This window comes from Ranitomeya variabilis, chromosome 2, assembly GCF_051348905.1.
Source record: "Ranitomeya variabilis isolate aRanVar5 chromosome 2, aRanVar5.hap1, whole genome shotgun sequence".
Taxonomy (NCBI): Eukaryota; Metazoa; Chordata; class Amphibia; order Anura; family Dendrobatidae; genus Ranitomeya; species Ranitomeya variabilis.
In genome coordinates this window covers 52,838,508-52,859,322 of record NC_135233.1, presented here as the reverse complement: position 1 = coordinate 52,859,322, position 20,815 = coordinate 52,838,508, and the positions used below count along the sequence as shown (strand labels likewise).

The following is a 20,815-nucleotide window of genomic DNA, read 5'->3' as shown; positions in this document are numbered from 1 at the left end:
CTAAACTTTAGTCCAAACTTTGTTTCGGGTACCAGAACTGTAATCCAACTTGAACAAGAACTCAAACCCCATTGAAACCAATGGAGACCCGAACTTTGGATCTCTCTCTCTCTGAAACGCACGTCCCCCGGAACTCCGAAAATTTCAGGTGACTAACTGTCCGGTACGAACGCCGAATATTTAAGTTCTGGTTCGCTCATCTCTACTTGCAAACTCTTTCATTTTGATCCTGTTTGGATCCTGCCAGATTCTGCAAACTGGAGGTTCTCTGGTATCAGTTAAAATGAATCCACTAATCCAAGTTAACGTTTACTTTCCTTCCTTTATTTGTTTTTATTTTTTTTGCTTTTTAATAGCAGATCAATATCGGTAGGTAATCTACAAAATGCATCAGTTTGTTTTTGTTCCTAAATACAACATTTTAATCTTTGCATGAATCATTGTGATCCTGCCTGACCTTATTAAAATGTTCTCTGTCCTTGAGATGGAATATATCCATTTTCTGTTTTATAAATAAAACTTTTTTTTCGAGTTTCTTTATTTTATTTTTTTTAATGCAGTTTTTAGTGCATTTTGTGCATTATTAATCTTACTTTTTGGGTCCATCAATGGCAAAATAAAATTTGGATCTCCTATAATTATTTGAATAATACATTAAGAATGACTTCTTTTCTTGTGTTACTCTGCACTTTAGATTCCTTTTATCCTTGTACTTTTCCCCTTGGGTGCCTTGTAATGGCTGAAACCTGAGACCTTGTACTTTCTAGGGCAGCTGTAGTCTTTGCTACATCATCGAAATGAATGGTGTCTATTATTAACAATAAAAGGGAATGCATTTTTCTTTTTAGGATTATGTGTAGTTGTGCCTGATACTAAAACAACAAATCTAAGCTCAGCTTTGTGCGAGGTTTTGTCTATTCCGAGTGTCTGTTACTAATGAGAATTGGTTTCCTTGTTGTTAGCTGATAAAACGTTAGGACATGTGAGAGCTTGAAGGGTTTCCAACATTCGCTCTTTGTAGAAAGGTTTTGCATTGCTAGAATAGTCACCAAAGGAGGCACCTAAAAGTTGTAAGGAAATTCCGCACTGCAGCTAAAATATGCATGAAAACGAAGCCGTGCTAAATAATGCAGGAAAACGTAGCCGCGCGAAATTGATTATTTCTCTTTAATTTTATTTTCTACATTCAAGAATCAGATATAGTCTTACGGTGCATGAGATCCATCAAGGATATGTGTAAAGTTCTGTATAGTAGAATATTTAGGATTTATGAGTTCCACATGGGTTGTACATGTAACGGCCATATGGTGTTACATACAAATGTTGTATAAGTTCACTGTACATGTGTATGAGGTGCCTTTGGTGATATATAAACATATGAGTTCTGTGTCACGATCCATTTTTGGATTCGTGGCAGCTCTGGTTCCACTATGTGTTAAATGTAGCTTTTTCCTTTCAGGACCAGCGGGGGTTATTGTCAGTTTCCCTTGGTGGAAGCGTGCTGGAACCTCAGATGCATCAGCTGACTGTTGGTGATTGAGTTATTCTATGGAGACCAGCTGTGCAGTTGCAGCTCTCTGGTACCATTTCCAATTCAGTATGCTTTAGGTAGATCCCATTAAACATTTTTGGTGGAGCCCACTACTCTCATTCTTTACTCCATATGGTGATCCCAGCAAGTACTGTCGAACGGAACTATCTTATGTGTATGGGGGCCTCTTGGCTCGCCACCAAAGTTTTTGGTTTTTGGTCTCTTAAATTTCAATGTCTGATCTTTTTGTTCTGCCTATCGATAATTTGCTGCCAAAGGAATCTGGCAGTGGCTCACTCATAGAGGACACAAAAGTGCTCGGCCGATGATTCAAGCCTTCCTGAGTATGGAGGAGTCTAGAGAGATGGCTGTTGGTTGTAAGATCTTTCATCTGACTTATGTTCCTCTTACTTATAAAATGTATCTGGTGTTCCATACAGGTGTATAAGGTGCCCTCTGCACACCGCGGCGGTGGCGGCCTTTTCAAATTTCTCACTTGACCCTGTGTGCGTCACCTTCTTTCCCGCACTGACAGTAGCAGCAGCCGCGCACACGCATGAACGAAGGCTGCGGCCACAGCCGTGCTCGCGCACTGGTGCAGGTCTCCACCACAAAGTGGGCTGCCGGCTCTTTAAATCTTCTGTGTGAAAGCCCTGTGTGCGCACGCTGTCTAGTTGCACGCGCTGACCAGGGCAGCGGCGGCTTGCATCAGTGCGTGCAACTAGACAGTGCGCACACATAGGGCCTGATGATTTAAATTGCCGGTGGCCCACTTTGTGGTGGAGACCTACCGGCCCTCCAGGCATCTGCCCGCCTTGGCAGATGCCCAATCAGGGCCTGTGTATAATTTGCTTGTACTTATGTGTGAGTTCCATGTGGTATTATGTATTTGTAAAGTATGAATTCACTAAACTTACGTATGAGTCACAAATTGAGTTCTGTCCAGTGCAATATGGATTCCATGAAGTCCCATATGGGTGATCTATGACTTCCAAAGTATTTTCATCTTTAGGAACCAGTGATTAGGGGAAAAAATGTTACTCCAGTACTCCAGTCCAGTAATGTCAGTTGTTTGAATGGATGTGATTTTTTAATAAATGTAAAGGTGGTGAACTGTGTTGTCATGTTCCTGTCTGTGAAGACACCAATTGTATCATGTGTATTATGTCATGTGTGTTTGTACATATTGTGTCATGTTAATTTTATTGCATTGTGGTGTCTACCTAGGTAATGTATAGCTTCTGATAAATATTGTTAGTATAATGTGCATGGTGCATAGATTAAGAAAGTTGTGCCCAGCAACAGAGATCAGGGTCAGAAGTAGTTAAGCGTTGGAATTAGCCCACAGGAGGAGGGCTAAAGCTGGGTTCATTACGGCATAACGCGGTGTAACACAGTCCGTTAACGCCGCCATTGAGTCCAATGTCGGACGCATCGCTAGCGCACGCCCACAATGGGCGTGCGCTAGCAATGTGCCGTCATTGAGTGACGGACCCTGGGACGCGGGCTGCCGCGTTTCCGGGTCCGTCACTGCTAGCGCAGATAGAGCATCTGCTAGCTCTTATCTGCGCTAGCTCGATGACATACTGGCACTTGCGTTAACAGCAGCCCGTTTAACGCATGTGTTGAACAGGCTGCTATTAGCGCAGGGTGAATCTGGCCTTAGTGATGAGGACAGAACTGTGCTTCCTGAATAGAGTGAAACAGTTTGGAGAATAAAAAGAGTGCAGTGCTGCCAAGGGGTGATCCACAGCTAGAAGAGACTGGAGCGAGGAGTAGAGAAATCCTAAAGAAAGTTACTGACAAGACTGAGAGACCTTCCAGAAGGCATTATCAGATAAGACGCTGAGTCACCAGAAACCCGAGTGCTGAAAGTACCAGACCTAAAGATGACTGAAAGCATGGGACTAGTGGGGGTCTCAAGCAGTAGATCCAGGGTGTCCATAGTGATAGGACGGCGAACCGCTGTGTCATGTCCCACGACTTGGGAAATCATTCAATGTTTTGCATTGCTTGTGTTCTATCCTTCTTTCTAGGCAGAAGTTTGCTTTTCCCTGTATTTTGTCCCAACTCTCTCACTGTAGTCCTGTGATGTATGTTTGTTCACGCCCTTATTCTCCATTTTGTCATCATCCCCGTATCTGTATGCATCCTATTACATGTCCTCTGTTGAATATTCCTTTTTACCTGCTGCTTTCATCATAATACAAGAATTTCGGTTAAAGCAATCCTCTTTTCCTGGAGTCTTCTTACATGAGAACGTGGCTGAGTTAAGCTATCTGATAAATCGGTATGAACGTGAGTACAGGTCAATACGGAAGCGCCCAAAAGAATTGGCCTATCCAGGCACCACTGCGTTCTACATACCCATGAGTCAGAATAGTAAAAAGGAATAGCCTGCCTTCAGAGACAGTAACTCAAGGTCTGTGCTGAACCTCAGTGGAAAAGGACATTTCCCAGATACACAGTAACCCAGTTCCCAGCCAGACCCCAGCGTGCATAGAAGCACACACTGCAGATAAACAGTGAGAAGTATAACCCTCATCATCCACTCTTCCTGCCTGCAAGCAAATCATGTCTGAAGCAAGGAATACAATGTCCCTACCAGACTTACAAACACAGGACAGAGACCCAGATCCCCATCCACCAGCTAGTGAAAGAGGAAAACGTACAGTTAAACCTACATGGAAAGTCATGGAGAATTTAGAGACTGAAAAATGTGTTGTATATAGTGATGTGTCTTCACTGTGGGAGAAAGTGCTGAGTCACATAGACACTGTATCAAGGCCTGCTTCTCATGAGTTACCACTTGAGGGAGCCCTAGAACAATTATGCACAGCATACCAAAGGTATATGGAGAAGACTGACCAATACATTATTCTCCTGAAGAAACTGAATTTGCCAGAGACTTTAAAAGAATTGCAAAGTTTCCAGCAGCTTAATTCTGAAAGGGACTGCACCGTACGCGACATTAAGACAAAGATAGAGGCTAAAATTGCACGGACACCAGATGCATCATCTCGCTCATCCAAATCGTCTAAGCACTCAAAACGCTCATCTAGGTCAAGTTCATCAAAATATTCCACTCTCAGCCAGCAGCTTATAAGGGCACGTGCTAAGGCAGAAACGTCTAAGATACAAGCAGCCTTTGCGCAAAGGAGAGCAGAAATGGACGCAGCCACAGCACAAAAGAGAGCAGAAATGGCAGAAATGGATGCAGCCACAGCACAAAAGAGAGCAGAAATGGATGCGGATGCAGCACGCAAGGAAGCTCTGGAGAAGGAATGTGAGCACGCAACAGCCATGGCGGAGTTAAGGATCCTGGAGCGAGCTATCAGTGGGAGTCAAAGAGACAGCATCAGTTTGTGTGAAGTGGAGGCGGAGGACCCTATTGAACGCACAAGAGACTACGTGCTAAGCCAAAATGGCGAACCGCAGATCATCACTAACACTTCTGATGGCGTTCATGCTTCTCCAGGACACCAGGATGCCGATCAACTTACAGAACCCTACACTCAAGGTCAGTACAATGCTCCCAAACTTGAACTTCCTTCGTATTCCAGTATGCGCCAAGACCCTGCATCTCATCAAACTCCACAGGCTATTATCTACACGCAACCCAATATACCGGCAGGTCATTATACTCTCGACAACCGCACAGTGCCAGCTCCGCATGTAGCAGAGACTATACCCACCAAACCGGTTGCTGGACTAAATGCATATGCCACTCCATACTTACCCACATTTCAAGGCCAAGACGTCTCCACTCCTATGTACAACACCGCTCAGCCCACATTCGTGCATCCTAAGTCAGAAAGAACAGACATGTCCGACTTCGCAAGGTACATGATTCGCCGCGAACTTACTAAAACCGGTCTCACAAGGTTTGACGACCAACCTGAAAATTACAGAGGTTGGAAAAATGCCTTTAGAACCGTAACTAGTGACCTCGGCATCACTGCTGCCGAAGAGCTGGACCTGCTAATCAGATGGCTAGGACCACAATCCACCGAGCGTGTCAAGAGACTCAGGTCTGTACATATCAGTAATCCAACGGCTGGTCTCATGGCTGCATGGGAAAGACTAGAGAAAAACTTTGGCAGTCCAGAAGCCATAGAGGACGCACTGTTCAAGCGATTACAGAGTTTTCCAAAGATATCAAGCAAGGACAGTTCAAAGTTCCTAGAGCTCAGTGACTTGCTGTTAGAGCTCCAGCTGGCCAAGGCAGACACCCACCTACCTGGCCTCAGCTACCTGGACACTGCTCGTGGAGTAAATCCCATTATCTCCAAGCTACCGTACAACGTGCAAGAAAGGTGGACTACACTAGGGTCAAAATACAAGAAAGACCATCAAGTGTCATTTCCTCCATTCTCCTACTTCTGTGAGTTTATAAAAGACGTGGCAGAGCGCAAGAACGACCCAAGCTTTTCTTACCAAGAATCCAGTGGCCCAGCTTCACCTCCTTCTAAATACGTCAGCGCACGCTCGAACGACAGAAACCGCAGGGGTCCAGTGTCAGTGAAGAAGACGGATATTCTTCCCTTACCAACACCAGCCCCAGACAAGAGTAACAAAGGTGAAAAGATAGAGAACCCAAATCGTGAATGTCCCATCCACAAGAAGCCACATCCCTTAAAAAAGTGCATCGGCTTCAGGAAGAAACCGCTCCTAGAACGCAAGGAGCTTCTAAAGAAGTTCGGGGTATGCTACAGATGTTGTGCTTCTACTGAACACCTTGCTAAAGACTGTAAAACTACAATTAAGTGCATGGAGTGTGACAGTGAGGACCACGTACAAGCACTCCACCCATTCCGTCCTGACTCTACACTTACTCCTTCCCCCACCACGAGCCATGGCGGGGAGGACGCAGCTCAAACTGCAAGCCATACCACAATATCTTCTTCATGCACAGAAGTCTGCGGAGAAGACCTCTGGGACAAGTCCTGTGCGAAGATTTGCCTGGTGAACGTATATCCCAACGGTCACCCAGAGAAAGCCGTGAAGGTGTACGTCCTTCTGGATGATCAGAGCAACCGATCACTTGCAAGGTCAGAACTCTTTGATATGTTTAACTTAAAGGGAAATGCCTACCCTTACACCTTAGGTACCTGCAGTGGTGTTACAGAGGTTTATGGGAGAAGGGCCAGTGGTCTTACAGCGACATCTCTCGAGAACACCGTCGAGATACCGTTACCTACACTGGTCGAGTGCAACCAGATTCCATCCAATCGAGAAGAGATCCCAACGCCAGAGGCTGCTCTTCATCACCAACATCTCAAGGGGATAGCAAACAAGATACCAGCCCTCAACAACAGTGCAGATATCCTGATTCTGCTAGGCAGAGACATCCTCCGGCTGCACAAGGTGCGTCAGCAAATTAATGGACCACACGATGCACCATTTGCCCAACGCTTAGATCTAGGCTGGGTAATCATAGGCAATGTTTGCATACACAAGATGAAGAGACCCAACAACATCTCCTCTTACAAGACACACATTTTGTCAAATGGTCGCAGCACCCATTTCCAACCATGCCCACATCACTACTGGGTGAAAGAGAAAGTGAGCAACACCAAGTGGCAACAGGAATCCTTCAACAACATGAACACACTCCAGTCCTGGGAAGAAAACCTCGGGTCATCAGTGTTCGATTCCACAAGTAATGACAACAAGTTGGCACCCACAAGGGAAGATAAAGAATTTATAAAGGTTATGGATAAAGAATTTGTTCAAGACGACTCCAACAGTTGGGTAGCTCCTTTACCCTTTCGTTTCCCAAGAGTGAGGTTGCCGAACAACCTGCAGCAAGCAACTGCAAGGTTCTCATCCTTAAAGCGTACCCTAAAGAGGAAACCAGAGATGGAGAAGCATTTCATTGACTTTATGCAGAACATCTTTGACAGAAATCATGCTGAACCTGCGCCACCACTGAGGGAGGGAGAAGAATGTTGGTATCTTCCATCCTTTGGTGTCTATCACCCTCGCAAGCCTAATCAGATCAGAGTGGTGTTTGACTCCAGTGCTCAGTTTGAAGGCCTCTCTCTCAATAACCTGCTCCTAACTGGGCCCAACCTGAACAACAGCCTCCTTGGAGTATTGATCCGCTTCAGACAAGAACCTGTTGCCATAATGGCCGACATTCAGCAGATGTTTCATTGCTTCATTGTGAAAGAAGACAACAGAAACTATCTTAGGTTCCTATGGCACAAGGACAACAACGTCAACAATCAGGTCATAGACTACCGGATGAAGGTCCATGTCTTCGGCAACAGTCCCTCACCTGCTGTGGCGATCTATGGACTGAGACGGACAGCCCAGGAAGGTGAGAGAGAGTACGGTTCCGATGCTCGGCAATTTGTAGAGAAGAACTTCTACGTGGACGATGGGCTCAAGTCCTTGCCCACAAGCGAAGATACAATTGACCTACTCTCCAGAACACAGGAAATGCTATCCACATCAAACCTCAGACTCCACAAGATTATCTCTAACAGTCAAGAGGTAATGAACGCGTTTCCATCTGAGGATCATGCCACAAACCTAAAGGACCTCAACTTGGGTTCCGATGTTCCTCCAACACAGCGCAGCCTTGGTCTACTGTGGGATATCAAACGGGACACCTTCACTTTCCAAGTGTCACCCTATGACAAACCCTTTACCAAACGAGGAGTCCTATCTGTCATAAATAGCATCTATGATCCTCTCGGGTTTGTAGCACCCATCACTATTCAAGGCAAGATACTGTTAAGACAGCTTACGGCCGAGAACACGGATTGGGACACCCCGCTCCCAACTCAGAAACAGCAAAGGTGGGAGGCGTGGAAGAAGTCTCTGAAGTTCTTAGAGCAACTCCAAGTCCCACGTTGTTATTCTCCAAGATCACCTTCGACTGCAATCAGAAGAGAAGTCCATATTTTCTCTGACGCATCTACAGAAGCCATAGCCGCAGTAGCTTATCTGATGACCTTAGGAGCTAACAAGGTACACTGTGGTTTCATCCTGGGTAAAGCCAAATTAACTCCAAAGCCTGCACACTCTGTACCCAGACTCGAGCTTTGTGCTGCGGTATTGGCAGTAGAAATTGCTGAAGTTGTACACGAAGTAATGAACGCGTTTCCATCTGAGGACCACGCCACAAACCTAAAGGACCTCAACTTGGGTTCTGATGTTTCTCCAGCCACACTTCTCACACAGAAGATTGGAGCTGCTACAGTTCCGCCTGGGAACTTCGATAATAAGGACATTTACAGACGTCAGTGGAGGCAAGTACAACACCTGGCTAACGTGTTTTGGCATCGATGGAAGACCAAATATTTACACTTGCTTCAAAACCGTCACAAATGGCAGACGCCCAGTCCCAATCTCCAAGAAGGAGACCTTGTTCTCTTAAAGGATACAGAGGCTCATCGTAATGACTGGCCAATGGGACTTATCACCAAGGTCCTACCCGGTGAAGACGGAAAGACTCGTAAGGTAGAAGTTAAGGTGACAAAAGGGGGCTCTACCCGAACCTTCTTCCGCCCGGTCACTGAACTCGTGCTGCTTCTACGAAAGGAGGACATCACATGAACTGAACATGCTCCTGGACGTTGTTCACGGCGGGGAGCATTCCTCCTCATCCCCCAGTTTATTGAATGTTGACATTTTCCATTGGATTGAACCTTTAACATTCCCATTGGATTCTGGGTTGGTGGAAGAGTTTGCATGTTTGCGGCTTCCCCAATCTGAAGATGGGTTTTATATACTTGAACTTATCTTTCGGTGTGATCTACGGGTCAACAACAACGAGTTGGACTTAAAAATCTTTTATGTTTTATTATTGCATGCACGTTTTCTTCCTCTTGTTTTTTCAGGTTCGTACGACTTCGAAGAATTACGGACATCGTGAAATCCAAGGATTTCAGACGGGGAGTGTCATGTCCCACGACTTGGGAAATCATTCAATGTTTTGCATTGCTTGTGTTCTATCCTTCTTTCTAGGCAGAAGTTTGCTTTTCCCTGTATTTTGTCCCAACTCTCTCACTGTAGTCCTGTGATGTATGTTTGTTCACGCCCTTATTCTCCATTTTGTCATCATCCCCGTATCTGTATGCATCCTATTACATGTCCTCTGTTGAATATTCCTTTTTACCTGCTGCTTTCATCATAATACAAGAATTTCGGTTAAAGCAATCCTCTTTTCCTGGAGTCTTCTTACATGAGAACGTGGCTGAGTTAAGCTATCTGATAAATCGGTATGAACGTGAGTACAGGTCAATACGGAAGCGCCCAAAAGAATTGGCCTATCCAGGCACCACTGCGTTCTACATACCCATGAGTCAGAATACGCTGAGCGAGTGAAGAGAAACCCGCCTAACAGGACTGTGGCCCAGAAGCTGGATTGTGGCAACGTAGAGATGAAACAGATAAGCTGCAGAGCCCTGGACAGAGGAAGGATACAGTGGGAATGAAAAGGCTTCTTACTGTGAAAGAAACGTGCCTAAAGACTGTGTACCTGCTATCACTTGTACATAACCCTTATCAAGTTCAGTAAAGTCTCCATGTTTGAACAGAAGTCTCTTTTATTAATCTGTGAAATTTGTGGTCCTAGCAAGCCAACACGATCAGCTAAAGGCGGTCTGCATGGGTGTAAGGCCCACCCAACACTCACGACAACACCCAGCCAGGACCCACTCTTACATGTAGCACGTCAGGGCGTGACAGGAGAAGACAAGTTCCTTGTCTGCAGCTATCGCCTCGCGTCGCTTTACATATCTACTGACTTCTACCTTGGCAAATACATCAGTAGGGTTCATCTTTTTCCGGTTAATGCGTCCTGTCCAGGAGATCATGGCTGGAGGGCCAGATATTATCGGAGAGTAGGTAATTGGGAAGTAAGGGCTCATTCTTTGTTTTCTTAGTGTGGTGATATTACTATTTTCATGTGGAGCTCACTTAGTCAGGTCAACTAGATGTTGTACCCTTCCTGTAGTTTATGAATTTTCTGTCCCTTCTGTGTATTTTGTAGACCAATCTTCAGCACGTGTTGTGTGGGCATAGTTGGTATGAATAATGAGCAGTTCTGATGATATTATATGATCTATCTAATTTCACTAATCTTCATTTCTGTTTCTTCAAGTTGATCAATAAAATACTGGTCATGGACTTCCTTTAAATTACTAAATAGTTTGTGGGGTTAAAAAAAAGTTACCCCTTTGGCTGACTTCTCATTGTTATCACAGTCTACATTGTTATTAATGAGTTTTGTGTTTGGGAAGATCAGCTGAAGATCTGGTTGTCTTCTGATGTGTGTTGATTCGGTGCACAGTTTTGGCTGCCTCAGTTGTGTCTTCAACAGATTGTCCTATGAGCGTCCTCACAACAATTCTTTCACAATCTGTTCCAAAGCAGAAAATAAAGAGCACAAGGAGAAGACTGCTGGGCAAATAATGCTGGACACAACACACATTTAGCTTTCACATCACCAGTCATTTCCAGACATGAATATATAAATTTGCTCCCATACTGGAGAAATTGAGCTATATAGAATCTAGTGTAACCTAATGGAGGTAGCTACCTTATAAGTCAATGTCCAATGCTAAAACAAGTCTTGTAGCATGACTAAGGGCATATGTTACACCAGTTTCCACCAAGAGAGACACCCATCTACAGACAGCTGATATGGACTTGATGGACAGTTTCTTTCCTCTTGGACGAGAGCTGATTTGCAATGATTTTCCCTAGGAGACATTGGTTGACCTATAAGATTCTCTCCCTCTTGTGATTACCCCTAAAGCAAGCATGCACAATCTGAGGCCCCATATAGTACGCCATGTTTTCCTGTGCGGCCTTGAACTTAAACTTTATTGCAACCGATGACGATAGTTCAATCTGGCAATGTGGCCCTCTGGCCAAAAAAGCCTAGTCCAAAAGCAAAACCATCCATGCTATGTTCATATTCATTTCTAGAATTGATCAGTTTCTGATTTTCTCGTCATGAAAAGCTATGTATTTTTATACCTCCAGTTCCATAACTTAATAAGCCAAGGTCAAAAATAGCAATAATCATTAGATTAAAAAAAGGAAAACTACAACAGTCACAAGATTTTTCAACACCTTTTTCTTGCTATTCTGAGCTCCCTTTTTCAGCCAAAGTATTTAATTGGAATTCTCACCTTGGTCCTGTGATCAAGCACATTAATGGCAGATATGAATGTTGTATTAATCTGCTGATTAACAAAAAACATATTTAGTCACTGAGTATTTTGATGATATTACTGTTTATGTTATGGCTGAAGCACCAGGACTCCTGTCAGGGCCGGACTGGGACTAAAATTCAGCCCTGGCATTTGAAGTTACACAGGCCCACTTGTCACATGGTGACTGTATAATATCTTTGTACACTTGTAGGCAGGGCCGGTTTTAGGCAAAGTGGGGCCCTAGGCAAAGTTTAAAATGGGTCCCCAAATGCTAACATATTGCACATCACACAGAAGCCTTTCTGTTGTATTTACGTGCGCTGAGTTCAGGCCGCTAAACGAGTTTGATCGACAATACTGAAGTTGTTCAACGCTTGTTTCCCGGCCTCTTTCCACCAGCTGAGGAATAATGATGAGACAGAACGATCACTAAGATCACCATACAGTATCATGTTTTCAGCAGCACATCTACAGTTTACACTGGCAATGTGCTGCTGACAACAAGGCTTTTTGTTCCAGCAAAAACAATCCGAATATGCAGCATTTTACTTGTTTAGTAAAATACACCCCATAGTCCTCCATATATTATAATGTGCTCCATAGTCCTCCATATAGTATAATACACTCCCTATAGTCCTCCATATATTAAAATACACTGCTCAGTCCTCCACATAGTATAATACACTCCTCATAGTCCTCCATATAGCATAATACAATCCTCATAGTCCTCCATATAGCATAATACAATCCTCATAGTGCTCCATATAGTATAATGCACCGCCACAGTCATCCATGTAGTACAATTCACTTCCCATAGTATAATGCACCCCATAGTTCTTCATATAGTATAACGTATTCCCCATAGTCCTCGATACAGTATAATGCAGCCCACATATAGTATAATGCAGCCACCCCAGAGTATAATGCAGCCACCCCAGAGTGTAATGCAGCCACCCCAGAGTATAATGCAGCCACCCCAGAGTATAATGCAGCCACCCCAGAGTATGTAACCCCCATAGAATATAATACAGCCCACCTCCCCATAATATATAATGTAGCCCCCCATAGAATATAATGCAGCCCCCCATAGTATATAACGCAGCCTCCCCCATAGAATATAATATACCCCCACAATAGTATATAACACGGCCACATAGTACATAACATGGCCTCCCCCATAGAATATAATATACTCCCCATAGTATATAGCAAAGCCCGCATATTATATAGCACAAACCGCATAGTGTACAGCACAGCCTGCATACTATAGCACAGCTCGCGTAGTAGATAACACAGCCCACACAGCAGTATTCAGCACAGACCACACAGTAGTATACAGCACAGACCACACAGTAGTATACAGCACAGCCCACGTAGAAGTATACAGCACAGTCCACACAGTAGTATACAGCACAGCCCACAGAGTAATATATACAGCACAGCCCACAAAGTAATATATACAGCACAGCCCACAAAGTAATATATACAGCACAGCCCACAGAGAACTATATACAGCACAGCCCAGAGAACTATATACAGCACAGCCCACAGAGAACTATATAAAGCACAGCCCAGAGTACTATATACAGCACAGCCCAGAGTACTATATAAAGCACAGCCCAGAGAGTACTATATACAGCACAGCCCAGAGAGTACTATATACAGCACAGCCCAGAGAGTACTATATACAGCACAGCCCACAGAGTACTATACACAGCACAGCCCACAGAGTACTATATACAGCACAGCCCACAGAGTACTATATACAGCACAGCCCACAGAGTACTATATACAGCCCACAGTAGTATACAGCACAGAGCACAGCCCACAGAGTACTATATACAGCCCACAGTAGTATACAGCACAGAGCACAGCCCACAGAGTACTATATACAGCCCACAGTAGTATACAGCACAGAGCACAGCCCACAGAGTACTATATACAGCCCACAGTAGTATACAGCACAGAGCACAGCCCACAGAGTACTATATACAGCCCACAGTAGTATACAGCACAGAGCACAGCCCACAGAGTACTATATACAGCCCACAGTAGTATACAGCACAGAGCACAGCCCAGAGAACTATATATAGCACACAGTAGTATACAGCACAGAGCACAGCCCACAGAGTACTATATATAGCACAGAGCACACAGTAGTATACAGCACAGAGCACAGCCCAGAGAACTATATATAGCACACAGTAGTATACAGCAGAGCACAGCCCACAGAGTACTATATACAGCACAGAGCACACAGCAGTATACAGCACAGAGCACAGCCCACAGAGAGCTATATACAGCCCACAGCAGTATACAGCACAGAGCACAGCCCACAGAGAACTATATACAGCCCACAGCAGTATACAGCACAGAGCACAGCCCACAGAGTACTATATACAGCCCACATCTCTTCTCTTCCTCCCCTCACCTCCTCCGAGAATGGCCCCACAGTCCAGAAAAAAAAAAAACTCTCCTCACCTCTCCTCGTGCCCAGCGTTGCTTCCTGGTTCCTGCTCCTGTCTCAGCAGCTGCAGTCTGCCCGGGACACAGCAGGTGCGCGATGATATGACATCATCGCGCGCGCACCCGCAGTGTCAGAGGCAGAGCGGGGAATGATGGGAGAGGAGCGTCTGTAGACGCTCTCTCCTCCATCATTGCATTCAACTGTACCGGCGTCTATACGCCGGTATAGTTGAATGCGACGGCGGGGGCGGCGGATTGAGCGGCCCACCACTGGCACCGGCCCTTCTGGCATTTGCCAGAAGTGCCCTATGGCCAGTCCGGCCCTGACTCCTGTGTTTAAAAGTAGAGGACAATGATGACCTAAGTTGGTCATTTCTAAAATGCAAGTGAAATGCGGTTGAATGAAAGGAGCCTTTTGGACCCCATAAACCTTAGACTAAATTTGTCTGAACTTGCCCGATATGGGCAGGTTCGGCTGAAAGTCTAATGTGTATGGGGTTGAGGTCTTCTGACTGCCCCACAACTGACAATGTCAAGGAGAAAACAGTCGGGTTTGAACTTTCACGTCCCACCAGGAGATAAGCCGAAGTTAGTTACTAGTGATGAGCGAGTATACTCGTTGCTCGGATTTTCCCGAGCACGCTTGGGTGGTCTCCGAGTGTTTAGTTTTCATTGCCGCAGCTGCCTGATTTACGGCTGCTAGACAGCTTGAATACATGTGGGGATTCCCTAGCAACCAGGCAACCCCCACATGTACTCAGGCTGTCCAGCAGTCGTAAATCATGCAGCTGCCGTCAACAAAAACAAAATCTCTGAGCACTAACAAATCCTCGGAGACCACCCGAGCATGCTCTGGAAAACCCGAGCAACGAGTATACTTGCTCATCACTATTAGTTACCCAAGTATACTTTCTTGAATGACTGGTAGTCACTCTTGTAATGATGGTTGACAATACACTTACATATTCTAGAATAAGGTCGCAGATTAGTGCTCAGGTCCTTATCGTTTTCTAGTACGTAAAAAGACTTGTTTTTTTTTCTTTAAATTAAGACATTTCCAAGGGTTTTCAAATGCATATATCAAAACAGGTGGTGCTATAGAGTTCAATCAAGTCTTCTCCCTCTTTGACGAGGCAATTTGCAGATATCAAACCAAATATTCTTTTTCTCATTTGCAGATTGATTTGGAACCAGAAGGAAAAGTTTACGTGGTGATAGATCTCTCTGGCTCCTCAGGGGAAGGTAAGTTCTTTCTCCATAAATTCCTTATCAAGGTGACACTTGTAGTACTGAGTCCTTTTAACAAAGTGCTCGGGAACGTATTTTGGATTACTTTTGTATATCTGAGCTTTTGTATATCTGAACTATACATAGTTTTTTTGTGGACAAAGTAGGCTACGATCTGATTCACACAAACTCAGTCTAGAGATGTCGAAGTTTTGCTTTCGTGGCATTACCAAAGAAATATAACTGAATAAAAGGGTAAAATGGTTTCTTGACAGAGGAGGAGAACCTGTGGTTTTGTAATTTGGATTTTAGAAGAACATTCTTATTAAATTAGTTATCTGATGAACTTGCAGAGGGCATAGACAAGTTGGGCCTGCAATGTGAACGGTTGGTCTCTTACGGTTGTTCACCTCTTAAGGCTGCATGCCCACGATTAGTAATGCTAACGTTCTGAACGCAGCGTATTTTCGCTGGGTCCAAAATGCTGCATATTACAGTAGAAGCACAGTGGATGGGATTAGTAGAAATATCACGCCCACTGTGTTTCTTTTTTAAGCTGTGTACTGTAATATCACATGGGTTGCGGGTTTCTGAGCTGCAGCACGTCGATTTCTCTTACGTGAACGCTCAGTCTTCTATGCAGAATTTCCCCATAGACTTGCATTCGATGCGGAAAATCCGCAATTAAAGCAATGCACATATGTTGTAAGTGCTTTTACACAGGTATTTTTAGCCTGGTTTAACCTAATAAATAAATGAATAATTAAAAAAAAAACTACACGGGGTCCCTCCTATTTTTGATACCCAGCCTAAGCAAAGCAGACAGCTGGGGGCCTATATTATGAGGCTGAGAAGGTCCTTGGTTATTAGACCCTCCTCATTCTAAAAAGACAAGCCCGCAGCCACCCAGAATTGGGGCATCACATTAAATGAGCCAATTTTGGCGCTTTGCTTGGTTCCTTCCGATTGCCCTGGTGCGGTGGCAATCGGGGAAATGGTTTATGGGGTTATTGTAAGCTATGTAGGGTCAGATGCCATGAAGCCATGAGGTTAGTAATGGAGAGGTGTCTATCAGACACCTCCATTACTAACCCGGTAGTAACAAATTCAAATACACACACAGAAATAAACACTTTATTTGAATAAAGACTCCCCCACACTATCACTCGTTCACCACTTTATTGAAAAAAAATTTGAAAAAATCCCATCTAGGTCCGCCGTAATCCACTGAATCTGATGTAGTCCAGAAAAACATACCTGAAAAACATAAAAAGACAAATAAAAACAAGAGACACTCCCTTGTTCACCAATTTATTACCCAAAATGCTCCCACTTTCCCTCAACCTGTCTCCGGTGACTATAAATAGCAGTAAAGTACCTGCTATTTACAGGCGTCAGGTACTCCTGACAACTCTCATCATCGTCGCTGGCTCTCGCTACAGTCAGAGAGACCCAACAGCTCTGAAGAGCATTGTCCTCACTACCCAGCGCCTGTGAATAGCGGTCACTTTACTGCTATTCACAGTTGCCGGAGCAGGATTCATGGACTACGGCGATGCTTCACGGTGACATTGTGAGTAAAATATTGGTGAGTGAGGGACTGTCTCTTGTTTTTATTTCTGACTGTTCATGTTTTTCAGATATCCATTTCTGGACTAGTTCGAATTTGGTGGATTACTTTAGAGCTGCATAGCATTTTTTTTTTTCAATTAAGTGAACGAGGTATAGTGTGGGGGAGTCTTTATTCAAACAAAGTGTTTTTTTTTCTATGTGTGTTTTTTTGTTATTACCAGGTTAGTAGTGAAGGTGTCTGATAGACACCTCTCCTTTTCTAACCCCAGGGCTTAATAGCAACTGACACTACACAGCTGACATCAACCCCATAAATCAAAGTGCCAGAATAGGCGTATCTAATGTGGGGTGGTTGCATGCTGGTATTTTTAGGCTGGCAAGGACCCAATAACCAGGTACCTTCCTAGCCTGATAATATCAGCCCACAGTTGTCTGTTTTATCTTGGCTGGTTATCAAAAATAGATGGGATCCCATGTCATTTTTCCCCCCGATTATTTATATATTTATTTGGTTAATACATGTGCAGTAAGCTACACACAAATCACTGATTTATATCTCACATATATCTTTCTATTTATCTATCTACCACATAGCTATCTATATTTTTGCACATCTAATCTAACATGCCAAAGAGAGACAAAAATGCAAGCCTCAAAAACACATAGGAAACCGCAAGGAAAAACGCAAGTTAGCTGAGATGTGGGATTCATGCAGAAATTCAGCTGCATGAAAGCCTGAACAAACACTGAAAGTACTCTTAGGGGGTATGGACAGGAACGGACCTAATGAAGCAGCTCGATTACACTCTACCATTGGTGCAGTTCTGGTATTTATTTTACTTATGTGTATATGTGCATTAAAATTAGCAAAAAGGTTTTCCCAAGTCATTGGTTTTATTGTACCTGATAACTGTGCATTCTGCAAGCCTAAAACATGTACATCCTCCATACCTATATATTTTTATCGTTCCAATTCATTTTAAAATAAAAAATACGATGCAGCTTTGCAAATAGTTTTCTTCAATGCAGAACTGTGTGTCTCCATGGTAACAGACTACAGCAATACCCGTGTAGTCTGATCCTGCAGTCATGCTCCTGTTCACCTGTCTCTTTTTTGTGACGGTATTTAGTTAGTAAACTAAAATAAAGTAGAAGGCAGATGAAAGAGATTATGACTGCAAGATCAGACTACGCAAGGTTTGTGTGTAGTCTGTAGCCATGGAGACACCAAGTTCTGCATGATGTTTCCAAAGTTGTTTCATATTATACAGAGCAATAAAAATGGATCTAAATGTATACATGACCTTAAGGATGCATAAAAGAATAAGTATGTACTGGAAAAGTAAAAAAAATAAATACAAAAACAGGGTCCACTGGGATTTTGTCCTTGTTCCTCAGTTGCTAATTATTTTGGAGGTATTTGGCGATTCCCTGTTTGGATCTGAGTGGTGTACCACATAATTAGAAAAGCAATTGTTATGTAACGTGGTTGATTCACAGCCGCCATCTGCTGTAGGAATGTTTGTGCCAGCTCCTTGGCTTGGCTAAACGGGTGCGCTTTGCACTTCTCGCCCGGTTTTTGGTGTGATTTTTACACTCCTGTTTAATACAGTGCAAAGTTGTTAACAAATAGTTAATCGTAATCTTCAGTTCCGAATGAATGGCTCTTGTTTTCCTAACTTCCACAGCTAGTGTTTATGGACATTTGCTTCAGTTGCCCATTTTAGCAGGTTTATGTCACGATGCTGAATAATTCCCGGCTGTTTCTAGGTATCGCTAACGGTGCTAAGCCTTTCCGTGGTTTTTCTAGACACTGTGTTTAGAAAAGCACAACCCAAAACCCTTGGCCAAATTCCAGATTTGGTTCTTCAGAGGTATTAATGGGATATTATTTGTAACTGGAAGACGCCAGATGACTATTACTTTGCTTTTTGTGCACTTTTTACCTATGATGCGCAAAAATAATTCTAAATAATATACAGCTCTGGCAAAAATTAAGAGACCACTGCAAAATGTTCAGCTTGTCTGATTTTTCTCTTTATAGGTATATTTTTTGAGTAAAATGTAAATTGTTCTTTTATTCTATAAACTTCTGACAACATGTCTCCGAATTTCCAAGCAATAAATTTTGTAATTTTTTTCTGACAAAGATATTCAAGAAATATCATTTCTTCTTGCGGAGATTGACATGCTAAGCATGCCGAGATGAGGAGACTTAAAGCCGCAATGCTCCTCTGAAATATGCTAATTAGAATATTTCCCAGAGGAGCATTGCGGCTTTAAGTCTCCTCATCTCGGCATGCTTAGCATGTCAGTCTCTGCAAGGAGAAACAATACTTCTTGGATATCGGTCGGACGCCTCTCACACAGCCAAACCAGATCTCCACTTTGCACTGACTAGGGGCAGTACCCCGAAACATAGTGTCTGCAAATTGAGATTCTGGTTTGGCTGTTATCCTAAGTCATGTGACAAGGCTCGTTAAAGGGTTGACATTGACTTGTAGGATTGCTACTTCCAATAGGTGGAACTAGAGTTCTAGTTATCTTCCTCTCTGAAGAGACAATTTGCATTTCTGACAAATAAAAATGGTCACAATTAAAAAAAAAGCCTAGTGCTTTCAGACCTTAAGTAATGCAAAGAAAAGAAGTTCATAATCATTTAGAAACAACAAAACTAATGTTTTAACTTGGGAAGAGTTCAGAAATCAATGTTTTGTGGAATAACCATGATTTTTAATCACAGCTTTCATGCGTCTTGGCATGCTTTCCACCAGTCTTTCACACGGCTTCTGGTGCAAAAATGTAAGCAGTTCTTCTTTGTTTGATGGCTTGTGACTATCCATCATCCTCATAATTACATTCCAGAGGTTTTCAATGGGGTTCAGGTCTGGAGATTGGGCTGCCCATGACTGGAATTTGACGTGGTGGTCTCTTAATTTTTGCCAGAGCTGTATATTGTTCATGAATTTGTGTTTTGGGTAATGGTTGTTTGGAAGAAGATTATGGCATTTACTCTACCCGAGCGTGGAGTGGAGATATTTGGGATCAGGTCAGGTTGTGGACTAACCAGGGACTTATCGCCTGAGATTCACTCAAATTTGTCAGGCAGATTCAAGTTAAGTTCGTATTTCCATCTCAAAGATCCTATCCTAATATATAGTAGGTGTAATAATAATAATATTAGCAAATGCTTCCAATTAGAAATGTAGTATAGATCTTCAAATTCACTATGTCGCTTATCCCCATGTGCAGGGCATTGCAATAGCTAAGGTATCCATGGTTGCGACCATTAACAGCTAACTAACTAGCATGTAGTAGGTGTAATAATAATAATAATAATTGTCAAATACCTCCAAATAGAAATGTAGTATAGAGCTGATTTGCTGTGTCTCTTACCCCATGTACAGGGCATTGCAATAGCCTAGGTAACCATGGTTACGACCACTAACAACTACCTGTCCCTATACCACTGGTGCTTGTTACGTTTAAAGACATGTAGATTAATTTAATGTCATTAGGGTTAGATTAGAAAAATAGCAAAACGCCATAAAAAGAAAATCTCCATATTCTGAATCCACGCCAAGCGTTCTCGAGTCTCGAGATATTACTTTTATTTCATGTGGCCTAAGAAAATACAAAGTCTATTAATTATGCCCTGTCTAAGCTCACTGTGATCTGCCAAGATCCCCCAGCTTGCTGCCATAGTAAAAATACACAACTTGTCTAAAAGCATTTCTGCCATAGATCAGCCACCTGCAACCATCCTGCCCAGAGCCGAGGTGCTATAAGGACAAAACATGTAGGAAAGTGTCCATGTACATTAACATCGATGATTAGAAAA

The 20,815-nt window shown here is 43.4% G+C and overlaps 1 protein-coding gene across 2 annotated transcripts in view; it reads left to right on the top strand.

Annotated features, from left to right (window-relative positions):
• The window catches only part of PRKCE (protein kinase C epsilon), a 442,590-nt gene that overhangs the window by 137,321 nt on the left and 284,454 nt on the right, over positions 1 to 20,815 (top strand). For both annotated transcript variants that reach the window (XM_077282410.1, XM_077282411.1), the window contains exon 2: positions 15,354 to 15,417. In XM_077282410.1, the coding sequence (XP_077138525.1) occupies positions 15,354 to 15,417 (64 nt within the window). The remainder of the gene's footprint in view (positions 1 to 15,353; positions 15,418 to 20,815) is intronic.